The sequence below is a fragment of the Pseudophryne corroboree genome, chromosome 3 (genome assembly GCF_028390025.1).
Source record: "Pseudophryne corroboree isolate aPseCor3 chromosome 3, aPseCor3.hap2, whole genome shotgun sequence".
NCBI classification, from domain to species: domain Eukaryota; kingdom Metazoa; phylum Chordata; class Amphibia; order Anura; family Myobatrachidae; genus Pseudophryne; species Pseudophryne corroboree.
In genome coordinates this window covers 164,117,691-164,135,890 of record NC_086446.1, presented here as the reverse complement: position 1 = coordinate 164,135,890, position 18,200 = coordinate 164,117,691, and the positions used below count along the sequence as shown (strand labels likewise).

The following is an 18,200-nucleotide window of genomic DNA, read 5'->3' as shown; positions in this document are numbered from 1 at the left end:
AAGGGTTGCCCTGCTTTAAAACAGTCCATTGCTTGTTGCCTTAGGCTTACTATCCAACAGGCCTATGTGTCGGCAGCCTTGCCTGTTCCTAGGTCACTGAAGGCCCACTCTACAAGATTGGTGGGCTCTTCTTGGGCAGCTGCCCGTGGAGTCTCGGCCTTGCAACTATGCCGAGCTGCTACCTGGTCGGGGAAGAACACTTTTGTTAAGTTCTACAAGTTTGATACCCTGGCCAAAGAGGATGCCCAGTTTGGGTAGGCGGTGCCGCAGCAGTCTCCGCATGTTCCCGCCCATTCTGGAAGCTTTGGGACGTCCCCATCGTACTAAGTCAACCCAATATCCCTTATGGATGCTAGAGAAAATAGGATTTTAATTACCTACTGGTAAATCCTTTTCTTTTAGTCCATAAAGGATATTGGGCGCCCGCCTCAGTGTGTTGACTTTTCTGCAGGTTCTATTTTATGTGGTTACCTGTTCAACTGTTGCTGTTGTTGTTACCAGCCGTTGCTGGTTGTTGTATGTTAGTGGTATGCTGGTATATAAATCTCATCACTCATTGTTGTCATGTTCCTTCTCTCATATATGCCCTTTCTCCTTCGGTCACTGTTTTACCTATAACTGCCTGTGGGAGGGGGCATAGAGGGGAGGCGCTAGCACACCCAGTGAAGAAATTTAAAGTGCACCGGCTCCTTTGGACCCCATCTATACCCCATCATACTAAGTCTCCACAATATCCCTTATGGTCTACTGGAAAAGGATTTACCGGTAGGTAATTAAAATCCTTTTTTTTCAAGGGTGGCTGGTACCACTAACTGCAATGCCACTTCCCCTGTTTGTGCTTGTTTAGTTGACACAAAATATGTAATTGAACATCACAAAACATGGATATCTTGATTCTGTTATTTGGGGCAACATGACACCATCTACTGAAAGTACATTTTCAAAGGTCCTTTCCAGAGCAGGAGCTTCCCGTTGACACTTTCTTAAATCAGCCTGAGGCGTAAGGGAAAGGGTTAACACCTCTTAATTGATATCACTTATCTGCAGTTCAACACTATCCTTAGTACTCCAGCGGTCACGGGTACACCCACCTGGTTTCTAGAGATATTACCATCGATAGGTCCATTATCGTGGCTAAACAGATCAACATTAGCAGGCAGATTAACATTGTATCATTGTATAACCTCATTACTAAACACATCACGGTTACATAAATCAGCATTCCTAGGCGCTGTATCAGGGTTAGACAAATCAGCATTTATAGGCACGTTATGAGCAGTAGTATTGAGGGGAATTTATGTCTTACCAGAACACCACGAGTAAGTAAGCCTATGTGACATCCCCCCCCTTCCCCCCGCACGCACACCATCCTGTCTTGGACCCTGGAGGAACTTACTACAGCCATAGTACATTGGTGGGTGTGCAGGTGGCTGCTGTTGTCAAGCTGTGCCCAGCGGGAGGTGATTTTCCTGCTGGGCTCAGGGACGATCATCTCCTCGTCAACGAACACAGTAGCAACAGCATGGAAGGATCATGCGTTGTGACGTCGGCAGCGCAGGAGGGATCGCCAGACCGGACCAAGTGTAACCAGGTGGGGGCGCAGAAAGGAAATGGAACTGTGGCCAGCTTATTGTTGTTGTTTTTTTTTTTTTACTTAATTGGCAGTTGTAGGGGAGTAAAAAGTATTAATAGGCGCTCCAGCAGCCGTGTTTTGTGCCCATCTGCCTCGGGGCTCCTCTGAACCATGGGACCCGTTATAGCTGTCCCCTTTGACCCCCCGGCCTGTCGCCGAGCCTGAGGCCCTAACATCTCTGTGAACACAACAAATGGCAACTAATTTGTGGAGCAACAATAATTCTGGGGAAAACAAGTCCGCATGTGTCAGGGTAGTAGCAGAGCCAGGGGTATATTTACTAAAGAGCAGGTTTTTAGAAATGGAGATGTTGCCCATAGCAACCAATCAGATTCTAGCAATTATCTTCTAGAAGGTGCTAGATAAATGGTTAAGTAGAATCTATTGGCAGGTACTTATCCATTATGCAATTCCATCTGGGAGGCATCTGATTTGCTCCAAATTTATTCTGCAGCAGGGCAACGACCCCAAACATACAGCCAATCAGAGGTGTATCTAGGGGACCAGGTGCCCCTGGCAAAGTAAGGGACTGGTGCCCCCCCCCCATCCCCATATTTGAAATAGGAAAGGTGCATGTGCAAAAAAAGGGACATGATCTTGTGGGAAAGGGGCATGACCACACAATAGTACTCCCAATTCAAATTATGTTACATAGTAGTACCCCTTATACACATCATGTCACATACTAGTGCCCCTTACACATCATGCCCACACAGTAATCCTTGTCACACTGTGTAGAAATCAGCAGTGCCTGGCACGGCCAAGGAGGGGCACTGTCCAGCGATGCCACCCGCAGTCAGGGGATATAATCAAATATTAATGGCAGTGAAAAGGTATCTCTGCGCACTACCTAGTAGTGGTGATGTAGTGATATATTAAGAATAGCATTCTAGTAGGATATTTTGAGTTTCTACACTGTGGTGTATTGTGGTGCCTAACACCGGCGCCAGCTCTTGGCTGCTGTGCGAACCACCAGCCCAGGCACTGCCACTACTAATTGATTCCACTCCCTGGCCAAGGGTGGCACCACCAGGCAGTGCCCCCTCCTCGGCCAGTGCACCTGGTGAGTGCCATCCTGGCCAATGGGTAGATAACCTCCTGTCCCCAGCACATAGCCGTAGTCCCCACCCCCTCCCAGCACATAGAAGTAGTCCCCATCCCGCCCCCAGCACATAGCTGTAGTCTCCATTCTCCTCCCAGCACATAGCAATAGTCCCTAGTCCCCCTCCTCCTCCCTGCACATAGCCTTGATCTGCCTCCTCCCTGCACATAGCCATGGTCTCCCCCCTCCCTGCACATAGCCATGGTCTCCCCCTCCCTGCACATAGCCATGGTCTCCCCCTCCCTGCACATAGCCATGGTCTCCCCCCTCCCCGCACATAGCCATGGTCTCCCCCTCCCTGCACATAGCCAAGGTCTCCCCCTCCCTGCACATAGCCATGGTCTCCCCCCTCCCTGCATATAGTCCTCTCCCCTTCCAGCACAGAGTCTCCCCCTTCCCTGCATATAGTCCTCTCCCTTCCCAGCACAGAGTCGTTGTCCCCCTGAATATAGTCCTCTCCCCTCCCAGTACATAGTCTCCCCCCTCCCTGCATATAGTCCTGTCTCCTCCCAGCACAGAGTCGTCGTCCCCACTCCCTGCATATAGTCCTCTCCCCTCCCAGTACATAGTCTCCCCCCTCCCTGCATATAGTCCTCTCCCCTCCCAGCACAGAGTCTCCCCCCTGCCTGCATATAGTCCTCTCCCCTTCCAGCACAGAGTCTCTCCCCCCTCCCTTTCCCCTGCATATAGTCCTTTCCCCTCCCTGCATATACAGTAGTCCTCCCTCCTCAAAGCACATATCAATTACTATGTTGCAGTACCTAATGTGATGAGCTGGGCATTGCCTGGGCTGGAGGATGGCACAGTAGGCAGGAACACCCCACTTCGTTAACTAAGTGATAGTAAACTACAGCTCCCAGCAACCCTTGCTGCCAGGAGCTCCCGACAGCAAGGGCTGCTGGGAACTGTAGTTTACTTTTACGTTCTTCACTAGTGCATTGCGGTGCCGAACACCGGCGCCTGTTCCTGCCTACTGTGAGATCCTCCAGCCCAGGTGATGCCACTGCTAAGTGATTCCACCCATTGGCCAAGGGTGGCATTGCCAGGCGGCGCCCCCTCCTCGGCTGGCGCCCCTGGCGAGTGCCATCTTGGCCAATGGGTAGATACGCCGCTGCAGCCGATGTCATTAAGAACTATCTTCAACATAAAGAAGAACTAGGAGTCCTGGAAGTGATGATATGGCCTGATGATATGACCCCCACAGAGTCCTGATCCCCACATCATTGAGTCTGTCTGGGATTACATGAAGAGACAGAAGGATTTGAGCAAGCCTACATCCACAGAAGATCTGTGGTTAGTTCTCCAAGATGTCGGAACAATCTCCCTGCAGAGTTCCTGTGTGCAAGTGTACCTATAAGAATTAATGCTGTTTTGAAAGCAAAGGGTGGTCACACCAAATATTGATTTGATTTAGATTTCTCTTCTGCTTTACCAATTAGCTCTCTGCGCTATTTATTATGGTATGGCTGATGTTCAAATGATCAAACTACAAATTTTACTAGATTTCATATGTTTTAATACACATAAAAATTAGACCGGTCTAAAATATCATAAACAATGTAAAACAATAATATTAAGTATTATCAAAAATACTATAGACTTAACACAAGGAGGTGGAGCCAAGCTACTATATGCCCAGTTCTCTTAAAGGACAAATAGTTTTAACTATATTTCAGTCCGCATATTAAACTTATTAAAATGCACATTCATTTATTTCTGTAACCCATGTAGGGATATGAGTTCCTTAAGTGCTTTTTAAAGATGAACAATGTTCCATATTCAACTGCTCGTCAGCAAAGACAGAAATAAAGCATGACAATGCGCTCCTGGACGGAGCCTTACGTGTAATAACCGTCCGTGCTGTGTATCGCAAATTGAAGCCCCCAAAGGTCTGTGTCGCGGTCCCAGTTTCAGGGGATCAAGCGTCTGCAATTACGCCCGCTGATGACGAGGGTATCCAGCCACAGGGATCAACGAGACCGCACCGTTTTGGTGCTGCTTGCAAGCACCCAGGTCCCGGTCTCTCTCCTCTCAATTTCTGACGGGCTATTGTTGGTGGCGATGAACAGCAATATTGGTAGGTTCAAGAAGAATATATGGGTCCAAAATCCACACTTCTGACGCGTTTCGCTCCTTTTACAGAAGCTTTATCCAAGAATACATAGATTTCTCTTCTGTTCATTCACTTTGCATTTTGTTAACACTTCTATTTTTTTAAAGCATTCTTACTTTGCAGCATTTTTTCCACACTTGCCTAAAACTTTTGCACAGTACTGTATATCAGTATCTATCTTACTCGTGGGCCTTGCTCTATGAATTAGAGCAAGGCCCAAAGGCCTGCCTGTCTACATATCGTATAAGACCCTTACGCCTAATGACCCTTACGCCTAATGACATAAATACAATCAGAAGCACCAGAAAATAAACCCCCGAATCTCTAACATAAGCCTCAATACCTAACTACAATACCTCACCCCAATTCCTAATGCTACTGAAGTTACTAAAGCCTACTCAAATAAAAATGATTGCATCCTGTATGTCGATGCCTAAATTAAATGATAGTCAGGAAGACTAACCGATAGCTAGGATTCTTTGTGGACCAAGTAGGTAGCAGCTGCTATAATGCTGCCCAATAACTCCACCTTACAGTACCAAGCAACATTAGATGCTACACCTAGGCTTTAGTATCAGCTGCAAATTATTACATAAATATTGTCCTCCTTTTTGAAATTTATACTACATATCTCAACTGTATTTGTTTTTTTTTTGTTTTTTTAAATCTACCACATATAATGTAATCTTTGGCAAACAATGAAAAATGTGTTTTCATTAGTCTTTATAGCTAATCAGACCTGCTTAGTTTATGTTCAGGAATTATCCTTCCTAGTGTTCAATAGTATTGTCCTTATCTTTCCCTCAGCTGGGTGTTCCTTCATGAAAAAGCTTACCAGATTCGTGACTCTTCCATTGAATCTTCTGTTATGACTAAAGTGAAAGGTGTTGGGCATTACAGCAAAAGAGTAATGGATGTTGCAGACTATGTCATCCCACCACAGGTAATTGCACTCACTATACATTTTCATGACAAATGTGCAATCTGCAGAAGACATGAAATCTCATAGGTTCTATAGAGTTACAAATTCAAGCAGATTTTTTAGCATGTTCTGAGTAACTTGTCTGTGACATATTCAGAACTCTAGAAAGTGTCACTTCCAATTGATTTCAGCATGCGAAAAATGAATGACATTTACAATTCTCAGTTCTTGGTTCCGAGATCACCCATTTATGATGATGAGCGTTTTTTTAAAAAAAAACTAGGGAATTTGGTGTCTACAGAATATATAGGTCAGTAACCCTGAATACAGGAATGCTGAGTCATTGTAGGCCATATTTGGTTTATTGTCTGTGAGTGGCTTGCATTAAGTGAAGGTTATGAGTGATGATCCTTTCATTTGGATGAGTTTTGTGGTGATAGTTTACATTAAAAACCAGGATGGCACGTAAATGTGTTAACATTGCTTATAATTTTTGTTATATGTGTGGTATGTGACATTTTCCACCCAGAAAAGACAAATTACACCTCTTGAAGACTGTCTACTATCATTATTTTCAGCCTACTAACATCATTTTGGCTTCAAGATAGGGAAACAGGACAAAACCAACCTCGACACCTCTTATTTGCTACAATATTACCCCTTTCACGTCGCCAATGCCGGATCCCACCAAAGAATTGGAAACGGGTCCTTCCCGGGTGGGATCCAGCATTGGACCCTAACTGCAGGCTTCCCGACCTGGCAATTAGCTGGGTCGGTTGCCTTAGCGGTAGGGGGCAGAACCAGAGGTGGAGGGGATGCTGGGAGATGAGCTCATCTCCGCGCCACCTGTCCCTATTGTAGTGAACGGGTCGCATCGACTCGGGAAGCTGTTTACGCTGTCACTGACCCGGTATTTAACACAGGAATAACACTGCTTTATTCCTGGGTTGAATTACTGGTTCATGCGACCCGGGAATTCGACCATGGCCCTTTCGCACCGCACACCGACCCGTGTATGCCGGGTCGATACCAGGTTATTTGTGCGGTGTGAAAGGGGTATAAATGTTCTAGGAAGCCTTTAAATGTATTTTGCATTGTTTGGGTAACAGAAGAGCTGGAAACTGTGTTGAGATTGTGAACAACCTTCTAGAATAGGTAGTAACATGTCACTCAAAATCTACTTTCTCGTCGGGACTTATTCCCTGACAACTGCAGGCAGTGGGTGAAGAGCACAGTAAGCAATTCCACCAAAATAATTCAGCAATGGAACCATGATATCAGGGTATGTGGAACGCTTCTACAGTATGCTTGCTGACAACTATTGGACAGTGGCAAGAGTTGCCCCTGAAGATGAGTACAAATGACAAGCAAAGAGAAAGCACATGAATAAGTCGCTATGTGAGATAGTTCTTTCGTTGCTGTGTGTTTCGTTTTGTGTTCTTATTTGCGATTGAATTGAAACAACTGTTATTTATGTTGTATCAAAAAAATATCAGATTACAGTGTTTTTAAATTGTTCTTCACTATATATTATACCCCTTTCCCACTGTGTAGAACGGCTCGCAGCCGTGTCGCCTGACACGGCTGTGACCCGTGCTACAGCCCCCTTTTTACAGCGCTCACCAACCCGGCATATTGCCGGGTTGGTGACGCTGCTAGTGACACGGCAGGGGCAGCGCTGGGCGATCACTGATCTCCCAGCTCCGCCCTCCCATACACTGTGAACGGGAGCCGTGTACAGCTTACCGGATTGAACCCGTGTTCAACCTGGCAAGCTACCCGGGTAGGATTCCCGGATCACTTGATCCGGGAATTTGCAGGGGGACTCTTTTCCACTAGGGAAAAACACGGGTAAATGCGCGCCCCCGTGCATTTACCCGTGTTTTAAGGAGCTAGTGGAAAAGGGGTAATACTGAAGTACATACAGCGCAAGTATTGTGTCTCAAAAACTGGAGCTAATAAAAAGATTCTGAAGTCATATTAGTTTTTCTGGACCTCAAATTAGTAAAGCATGACTATTTTTAGACAAATGAAAAGTATTTATTTGTTGTACATACAGTATGTACCTAAGGATGTTTGGCTCAGAGGAGAGTCCCATCAAGCAGCTGTATAGTGTTAAAAAGAAATTGCAAAGAGACTTCTAAGGGGGCAGTAATATGAATGTCTTTAATAAAACTGTAAGGCTTGTGTGTGTACCTAGCAATTTTTTTTTTTTTAAATGTACTATTAGCAACTGTTTATGAACTATGCGGTTGAAAAAACTACTGGATGAATTTGGATCATGTTTGTGGGTTTGTATTTTACTCGTTTCTTAATGCCAAATTAACGCAAGTTTGGATTTATCCAGGTTTCTCTTATTGGCTATCCAAAACGTGACATCTGAGAATCAATAAGATACCGTTTTGAGATCCATTTAAATTCGAACCCACACACCTCTAGTTCTCACTTTTGTATAGCTTAGTGACCTAGACAAAAACTGAGGTATGTATGATCTCAATGTGACATCAGGGAGAGGAGCAATAAAGGAAAAACCATATGCTTGACACTCTGTACGTGCAGTGTACAGGCTCCTCAAGTCCAAAATGACTATATATGTGTGTGTGTGTGTGTGTGTGTGTGTGTGTGTGTGTGTGTGTGTGTGTGTGTGTGTGTATATATATATATATATATATACATATATATATATATATATATATATAGAGAGAGAGAGAGTACTAACTTGTGAGCAAGCTACCCATGTGAGAAGCAGCTGGTACTGAGATCTACGCCTGCTGCCTTGAGCGTTTTCAGGATGTGCAATATAGGTGTAATATATATATATATATATATATATATATATATACATGCAGAAGATCCCGGCACTCCTCTTATATAAGTTTAAAATGCTGCGGTGCCCTCCCAGAGGTATGGCTCCTCAGTATGTGGAATGAAAGATAAGGGCGGCACTCACGCAGGCTGGTGCAGGTGTAGACAAGGTCAGTTTATTATTCCGACATGTTTCGGGGACTAGCCCCGTCCTCAGGGCCTTAACAACCCAAACTGAACATTGGACAAACATATATACCCTACCCAAAACTAACAATCATGATAAAATGCCACTCACCTGCTCCACATCGCCATCCTGTTCGTCCGGATGCCGAGCAGCGCTGTCACGTCGCTCACCCCTGACGTCATCCAGCAGCGCCGCGTCACCATCACCTAGGTAACCTGACGCTGCTCACGCTGGGCGCCAGGGGATACTCGGTAATCCCACGCTGACGGCCCGTGATGTCATCTGGCGGCGCTTTGCAGTGCGGTTGCCGTGGCAACTGCTTAAACTATACAACAAAAACAAAAACATACATACAATAAGTGCATATATACAGAGCATTACGTCCCTACCACCTTGATTAGCAATACATGGTGCATCTCAGTTAAATACTAGACTCATATCAAGACATTATTAGAACTATATCTAAATGTCATATACTACAATTATCCTGCTCTGGCCTATACATCCATCATTAATTCGCAAGAGACTAGACCAGTAATAATAAAATACCTGAATAGTATATGGTCTATACCTATCCGCAGTGCTCCTAACCAATGGAATAATAGAGGTTTACAAAAAACTCTGAAGGCCAAGGTTTTCGTTCAGGCCTCGAGGAGATAAGGTCCCCAGTTTATAGATCCATCTGGACTCATGCTGTAATAACACTCGATCCCTATCGCCCCCTCTAAGAGTCTTAGGGACTTGATCGATCAAGATAGCCCTAATGCTCGCCACCCCATGTTTAAATTCCAAACAGTGACGAGCAAAAGGTTGGTCACTGTGACCTTTCTCTAATGCTTTTTTAATGGCACTCCTATGTAGGGCCATGCGTTCACGAAACTGACGTATGGTCTTGCCCACATAGGCAAGACCACACGGGCATCTCAAAAGGTACACCATATGTGTGGAAGTACATGTGAGACGGTGTTTGATGGGAATCTTTTTCCCAGTTAGCGGATGATTAAATGTGTTGCCTGTCATTAGTGTATTGCAGGTAGCGCAACGGAAGCACCTGAAACAACCCAATTTGGTTCTCAAAAAATGGGTTTCCTGTGCACTGGTAAGTTGGGTAACATCTAGTTTAACTATATGGTCGCCAATATTACGGCCCCTGGTATGGCTAGGCAATAAGGAAGTATGGGCCAATGATGACAGAGCTTCCTCCGTCTGTATAATTGGCCACAATGCTTTAGCCTTTCTAATATTCCTATTAGTGGCCGTGGTAAATCTACTAACCCAGGGCAATTTAGGGTTATCAGCCCTGCGAGATTTAACTACGGGACTCAATGCTTGTTCACGAGGAATGCTAAGGGCCTTAGATTTAGCTTTTTCAAGTTCCCCTAAGGGATAACCCCGTTGTGCGAACTTGAGCAGCATATTATCCATAGCTGTCTCAGTGTCACTAGGATCTGATGTAATACGTCTTACCCGCATAAACTGCGAAAAGGGTAAACCCCTTTTCAATGAACTTGGGTGGAAACTACGGTAGTCAAGTAACATATTTCTATCAGTCTTCTTAACAAATAAAGAAGTTGACAACTTGCCCTGATTGTTGGTAATGGCCACATCTAAGTAATTAACCGTGGTACCATCAATGATAAACGTAAATTGTACAGGGTGCTGGGTCGCATTATGATCCTCCCACAGGCTAATTAAATCTTCTCTTGATCCCTGCCATAATACTATCAAATCATCAATGTACCTTCTGAAATAAATTACCCTAGACTTAATAGTAGGGTCCAAATAAAACATTCTAGTCTCAACCTGATGCATGAATGCGTTCGCGTACGACGGGGCCACAGCGGACCCCATCGCACACCCCGCAAGTTGTAAAATAAATCTGCCATTAAAGACAAAGTAATTCCGTCTCAAGATTTTATCCAACAGGGACAAAAAGAATGATATCTCTGGGCCTTGGTAAATGGCATTATCTTGGATAAGGGCTCTCACAGCTTCAATACCCGCCTCGTGCGGTATACAGGTGTATAAACTCGTGACATCCGAGCTGCAGAGCAACACCCCCTCTGGTAAATCACCCAGGGCTTGCAGCTGTAGCAGGAGGGATGTTGTATCTTTTAAATATGAATGCATGGGTTTAAAAAGGCATCGAGATACACAGAAATAGGGTGGTATAGAGACCCTCTGACAGACACTATAGGTCTGCCAGGAGGGTCCACCAAGGACTTGTGGACCTTGGGCACAGTGTAAAACAGTGGGGCCTTAGGATGTTCAATAGTGAGAGCCCTTACTGTTTCCTCTGCAATTATGCCCTGGTCCTTAGCTGCTAACAAGAATGCATCTAGTTCCCTTTTGTATTCTTTGGTGGGGTCCATCGTGAGTCTCTTGTAAACCCTGGTATCTTTAAGTTGACGCTCTCATTCATTAACATATTCCTCAAGGTTTTGTATCATGATGGACCCCCCCTTATCGGCCTTACGGACCACTATGTCCGTTCTAAGGGACAAGTTACGTAACGTGACCATCTCAGATCTAGAAAGATTAAGGTGGACCTGATCTGTCATTAACATAGTGTCCTTAGTCTCTAACATCCGCAGAAACGTCCTGATTGATGGATTCAGGCTTGGAGGGTCAAAGTTGGATCGAGGAGCTATCTTACGTAACTGTACTGGGATATTCGACTCTGAATTATCCGCGGGCCGCGAATTGAAGTATTCTTGCTGCCTCAAAGTTCTACCTAATCTGTGTAACTCCACTTTCCTCTCCAAAGGATCCGGAAGAACCGTAGGCACAAAAGACAGTCCTTTTGCTAATAGATGGTATTCTTGATCAGTTAATGGTACCGAAGATAAGTTGAAAACCAGTTCTTTTAAGCTCGCGGCGGTTTTTGAGCGAATGATCCTTTGATTTTGTTTCGCCCTCCGCGTCCTCTCCCTCTTCCTGGTTGGGGAGTACGATTGGACCGGGTGCGAATTCCCTGTGCTCCATGGCCTAAAGGGAAGGTCCCTTCAGACTGAGATGTACCACCAGAGGGACCTTCAGAATCACTGGCTGAGGTGCTGGCCCCCATCTGTTGTTCCCTCTGCCAACGTGAATTCGATCGCCAGTTGGATTGCTTGTAGTCCTGTGATGCCCGGGTACCACCTAGCCAAGGGTAAACTTGTCTTTGCTGATAGTCTGTCTGTACTGTAGCAAGTTTATCTTAAATCGCACTAGATCCTGCCGGTACTGTTCAATTTGGGTGCCCAATTTCGCAACCCAATCTGTTTGGGTGTCCAGCTGTAGTGCGGGCTTATGTTCACCCTCAAACTGTACCAGTTGTTCCCTAACTAGGTTGAGCTCCCTAGTAGACTCTTCCACAACTAGCAGCAGTAGGTCCATGGAGCATTTATTCAAGATCGCAACCCACCGCCGGCAGAAAGCTGTATTGAATCGCCCTATGGTCGGTGAGTTGCGAATCCTGAACCCCCGAGGTATTAAATTATTCCGATAATAATCGGACAGAGAGATTCCGTGGTAGAGGAAATCCACCTCCCTCTGTTTCAATCTCAACCATTTTTTGTATAATTCATCACAGGTGCTCCTGATGGGATCATCATCCAGCCGTCTCTCTATTAATATGGCACTAGCCTCTATGTCAGAGAAGCTGAGGCGTTCGCTGGCATCCTTTTGTATTAGCTCCAATGCAGATTCCATAGCAGCGTTGTTATCCATGCTGATTCACTTTAATGGCGTCTGCTGATTACCTCACACTGCGGTAAGGACGTATGCACTTACAGTGAAACACCAAGTGAAATTAAAAGTAAAAAGAGAAGCTTAGAGGCTCTTCATGAAAGTAAAAGTCCTGCGTAAAAGACGAAGAAAACAGATGGTGCCTTGGTATGGATAGATGTCTCTGGTAGATGTATCATCCAACTGACAGCCATTCAATAATATTTTATTATTACTGGTCTAGTCTCTTGCGAATTAATGATGGATGTATAGGCCAGAGCAGGATAATTGTAGTATATGACATTTAGATATAGTTCTAATAATGTCTTCATATGAGTCTAGTATTTAACTGAGATGCACCATGTATTGCTAATCAAGGTGGTAGGGACGTAATGCTCTGTATATATGCACTTATTGTATGTATGTTTTTGTTGTATAGTTTAAGCAGTTGCCACGGCAACCGCACTGCAAAGCGCTGCCAGATGACATCACGGGCCGTCAGCGTGGGATTACCGAGTATCCCCTGGCGCCCAGCGTGAGCAGCGTCAGGTTACCTAGGTGATGGTGACGCGGCGCTGCTGGATGACGTCAGGGGTGAGCGACGTGACAGCGCTGCTCGGCGTCCGGACGAACAGGATGGCGCCGTGGAGCAGGTGAGTGGCATTTTATCATGATTGTTAGCAGGGGCGGATCCAGAAGAAAATGAAAGGGGGGGCACCATACTATGGGAACAGTAATAGTTATATTTACATGCACCTAAGGCACGCGTGCTCCCAGATAAGGAGTGTGGTTCTCCTTTTGAAAAAAAATAAAAAAGAAGTGTCAGTGATCGCGCTGAGCCCAAAAAAAAGTGGGTCCCACGGACCCCTCACTTTTAAATATTGGGGTCCTATCTGTCCTTTTCTGGGTCCCATCGGAATGAAGGTTCATATTAATCTTATTAATTATTCAAATATAAAAACAGACTTGATTTGGACACTACAAAAGTATTGCGAGGGGGAGGAGGGGGTGACAATGCTGCTGGGCTGTGTAGCCAACAGGACACTCTGCCCCAGAGCTGTAACTAGACATTTCAGTGCCCTTTGGCAGAAAGTAAATTGGTGGTCCCCCTGCCATATTTCAAACCAAGGACAGTGCGCGCCGAAGGCGCGCACCAAAAATTTAGGGGTGTGGCTTCATGGGGAAAGTGCATGGCCACATAACAGTACCAATTCACATTACACCACACAGGTAGAGCACGTTATACACACTGCACCAGGCAGAGCACGTTATGCACACTGCGCCAGGTAGAGCACGTTATACACACTGCGCCAGGTAGAGCACGTTACACACACTTCGCCAGGTAGAGCACGTTACACACACTGCACCAGGTAGAGCACGTTATACACACTGCGCCAGGTAGAGCACATTATACACACTGCGCCAGGTAGAGCACGTTATACACACTGCGCCAGGTAGAGCACGTTACACACACAGCGCCAGGTAGAGCACGTTACACACACTGCGCCAGGTAGAGCACATTATACACACTGCGCCAGGTAGAGCACGTTACACACACTGCGCCAGGTAGAACACGTTACACACACTGCGCCAGGTAGAACACGTTATACAGACAGAGCCAGGTAGAACACGTTATACACACTGCACCACTTACAACACGTTATACACACTGCACCAGGTAGAGCACGCTATACAGATTGCGCCAGGTAGAGCACGTTATACACAATGCGCCAGGTAGAGCACGTTACACACACTGCGCCAGGTAGAGCACGTTACACACACTGCACCAGCTAGAACACATTATATAGATTGCGCCAGGTAGAACACGTTATATAGATTGCGCCAGGTAGAACACGTTATACACACTGCACCAGGTAGAACACGTTACACACATTGCACCAGTTAGTGTTCTATACACATTGCGCCAGGTAGAGCATGTTATACACGTTTTATATGGTACTAGGGAGTAGCGACAGAGGTAGCAGGGAGAAGGGACACAGAGAGGCACCAGGGAATAGGGACAGAGGTAGCAGGGACAGAGATAGGCACCAGGGAATATGGACAGAGAGAGCAAGGAGTAGGGACAGAGGCACCAGAGGTTAGGGACAGAGAGAGGCACCAGGGGGTAGGGACAAAGGTAGCAAGGAGTAGGGACAGAGGCACCAGGGGGTAGGGACAGAGGCACCAGGGGGTAGGGACGGAGCCGGCACCAGGGGGTAGGGACGGAGGCAGCAGGGGGTAGGGACGGAGGCAGCAGGGGGTAGGGACGGAGGCACCAGGGGGTAGGGACGGAGGCACCAGGGGGTAGGGACAGAAGCACCAGGGGGTAGGGACAGAGGCACCAGTAGGTAGGGACAGAGGCACCAGTAGGTAGGGACAGAGGCACCAGTAGGTAGGGACAGAGGCACCAGGGGGGTAGGGACAGAGGCACCAGGGGGTAGGGACAGAGAGGCAGGAGAGTGTGCAGCCAGAAACCCCACCAAATAACTCCCTCCAGGGACCAGGCCCCCACCGCTTACCATGGACACTGTGAGCAGCAGCGCTGTCAGGCCGGGGGGTATAGTCCGATCCGTATGAGGCCACAATGCCGCCAGCATGGAGTCACAGGATGCGGCCAGGGGGGAGCGGAAAACGCGGAGGGGGCGGCCGCATGGTTGAGGAGGGAGAAGAGGGGAATCAGCGGGGAGTGCGGCGGCATCCAGCCGGGGGACCAGGGACCGAACTGCCCCCACCTCAGGTACAGCAGCGGAGTTCATCGTGGGGGGGAGAGCATGCGGAGCAGAGGAGGAGGGGAGGGCGGGAGATCACACTCTTCATGGTCTCCGCCTCTTCCAAGTTCCTCCCTCCGTTCCGTCCCTCCCACCGGACTGATTGACAGGACAGGACAGCGCTGCGGCTCACAGCGCGTCCTGAGTGAGTCGGGACCCGGCGTTTTTTTATGTTTTGTGTCCCCATATCAATTCCTGGGTAACGACAGGGGGGGCACGGGCCCGAGTGCCCCCCCCCCCTGGATCCGCCAATGATTGTTAGTTTTGGGTAGGGTATATACTGTATGTTTGTCCAATGCTCAGTTTGGGTTGTTAAGGCCCTGAGGACGGGGCTAGTCCCCGAAACATGTCGGAATAATAAACTGACCTTTTCTACACCTGCACCAGCCTGCGTGAGTGCCGCCCTTATCTTTCATTCCATATATATATATATATATATAGATATTTATTATACAATAGTGCAAATAGCGCTGCTACCTGGGTAACAAGACATACCTAAAATTGCCGAAGAATATAGATGTATAATTTTAAATGTATACAGTGGTAGAACCCAGTGGCGTGCGGTGAGGTTAGTGGCTGGTGAGGCACTACAGCCATAATGCCCACCGAACCCTGCCGATGACCCCTACCGCCACCGAACCAATGCCCGCTACTGCCCCTGAGCCGATGCCCGCTGCCACCGCCAATGGCTTATAAACTTGCCCACAATCAACTGACCCAGCCCTCCGCCACTAATTTGCATCTCAGTCCGATGCCGCCAATGCCCGCTGCCTGCCTGCTCATCATACTTGAGATATATTGTACATTTTTATGGAAAAAAATTTTTGTGTTTGGGAAGGGAGTGGGAGGAGAACATAAATGCAATTCTGTTTTCCAGGGCTTCCATTAACTTAATGGAGAAGGGGCTGAATGGGTTAAACAATGTAAAAAAAAATTGTGTGAGGTCCCCCCTCCTAAGTATAACCAGCCTCGGGCTCTTTGAGCCAGTCCTGGTTGTTTAAATACTGGGGGAAAAATTGGACAGGGGTTCCCCGTATTTAGACAACCAGCACCGGGCTCTTAGTCCGGTCCTGGTTCCAAAAATACGGGGGACAAAAGACGTAGGGGTCCCCCGTATTTTTAAAACCAGCACCGGGCTCCACTAGCCAGGGACATAATGCCACAGCCGGGGGACACATTTATGTAGGTCCCTGCGGCCGTGGCATTACCCCCCCAACTAGTCACCCCTGGCCGGGGTTCCGTGGAGGACTGGGGACCCCTTAGATGAAGGGGTCCCCCCCTCCAAGCACCCAAGGGCCAGGAGTGAAGCCCGAGGCTGTCCCCCCCATCCGTGGGCGGTGGATGGGAGGCTGATAGCCATAAGTGTGTTAAAAAAAGAATATTGTTTTTTGTTGTGGAACCACAAGGCCCAGCAAGCCTCCCCTGCTTGCTGGTACTTGGAGAACCTCAAGTACCAGCATGCAGGGAAATAATGGGCCCGCTGGTACCTGTAGTTCTACAACAAAAAAAATACCCAAATAAAAACACAACACACACACCGTGACAGTAAAAATTTATTACATCACACTTACACACTCACACATACTTACCTACATCCCACGCCGGTCACGTCCACTTGTCCAGTAGAATCCAATAGGGCCAATACCTGTAAAAATGAGAGACAGATTACTTACCTACATCCCACGCCGGTCACGTCCACTTGTCCAGTAGAATCCAATAAGGCCGGTACCTGTAAAAAAATTAACATTAAACTTCAATCCACAGGAGGGGGGAAAAGAGGAGAGAGTATCTCTCCCCATACCTTCTCCCTCTATATCTCTCCCCTCTTTCTCTCCCTCTATCTCTCCCCTCTCTATTTCTCCCCCTCTCTCTCCCCTCTCTATCTCTCCCCCCTCTCTCCCTCTATCTCTCCCCCTCTCTCCCTCTATCTCTCCGCCCTCTCTCTCCATCTCTCCCCTCTCTCTCCATCTCTCCCCTCTCTCACGTCTCTTGTACCCCTCTACTTCTCTCCCTGATGCGTTTTCTCTCCCTGACACTCTCTCTCCCACTAACTACCCCTCCCTCTCTCTGTGTCTCTCCTCTCTCTTTCCCCCTTGCTCCCCTCAGTCTGTCCCTCTCTATATCCCTCTTTCTCTCCCCAACACTATCTCCCTCTGTTTTGCTCCCCCTCTCTGTCTCTCCCTTCCTGACACCCTCACTCTCTCCCACTTTCTTCCCCTCCCTCGCTGTCTCTCCCTTTCTCTCGCTGACACGCTCTCTCTCTCCTTGACACCCTCTGTCTCTCAGTTTAGCTCGCTCCCTCTCCCTCTCACTGGCTCTCCCCTCTCTCTCTTCCTGACACACTCTCTCTCTTGCTCCCCTCTCTCTCTCTCCCCCTGACACTCTCTCTCCCACTCACTTTCCCTCTCTCCCTGACACTGTCTCTCTCCCTCCTTTCTCTCCCCCTCACGCTCTATCCCCTCTCATTCCTCTTTCTTTCTCCATCACTCTGTCTCCCCTTTCTTTCTTTCTTTCCTTCTCTCTCTCTCTCTCTCTCTCTCTCTCTCATTCCCTCTTTCACTCATTCCCTCTCTTTCCCTGACAACCTCTCTCTCTCTCTACAGAAAAAAAGAGAGAATGAAACTCTCTTGTTGGGCACTCTTGTCTATGAAAAAATGGAATTAGTTAAACTTTACTTTTATTAGTTATAATTAGAATAGATATACGAACGATAGTCTCTGAGATAAATATCACATGGGGCATAACACTAGAAAGAAATTTCTAGGGTTGGCGAAAATATCAGGAATAATAAGAAAATTGAGTTCAATGACTCAATTCAAAAGAGGGCACTGCAACAGGGTACACTGCTAATTCGACTGCTCTCCACAGCCGCCCACTCTTATGTCCTTCTATCTGGTCACAGCTGTGGCAGGACCCGCTCACCGCTGTCCACTGTGACTATTCGTCACATACAGCAGGCAGC

The 18,200-nt window shown here is 47.1% G+C and overlaps 1 protein-coding gene across 1 annotated transcript in view; it reads left to right on the top strand.

Annotated features, from left to right (window-relative positions):
- Positions 1 to 18,200, top strand: part of P2RX3 (purinergic receptor P2X 3) — a 303,463-nt gene that overhangs the window by 16,745 nt on the left and 268,518 nt on the right. The window contains exon 2 of the mRNA XM_063958551.1: positions 5,656 to 5,791. Coding sequence (XP_063814621.1) covers positions 5,656 to 5,791 — 136 coding nt within the window. The remainder of the gene's footprint in view (positions 1 to 5,655; positions 5,792 to 18,200) is intronic.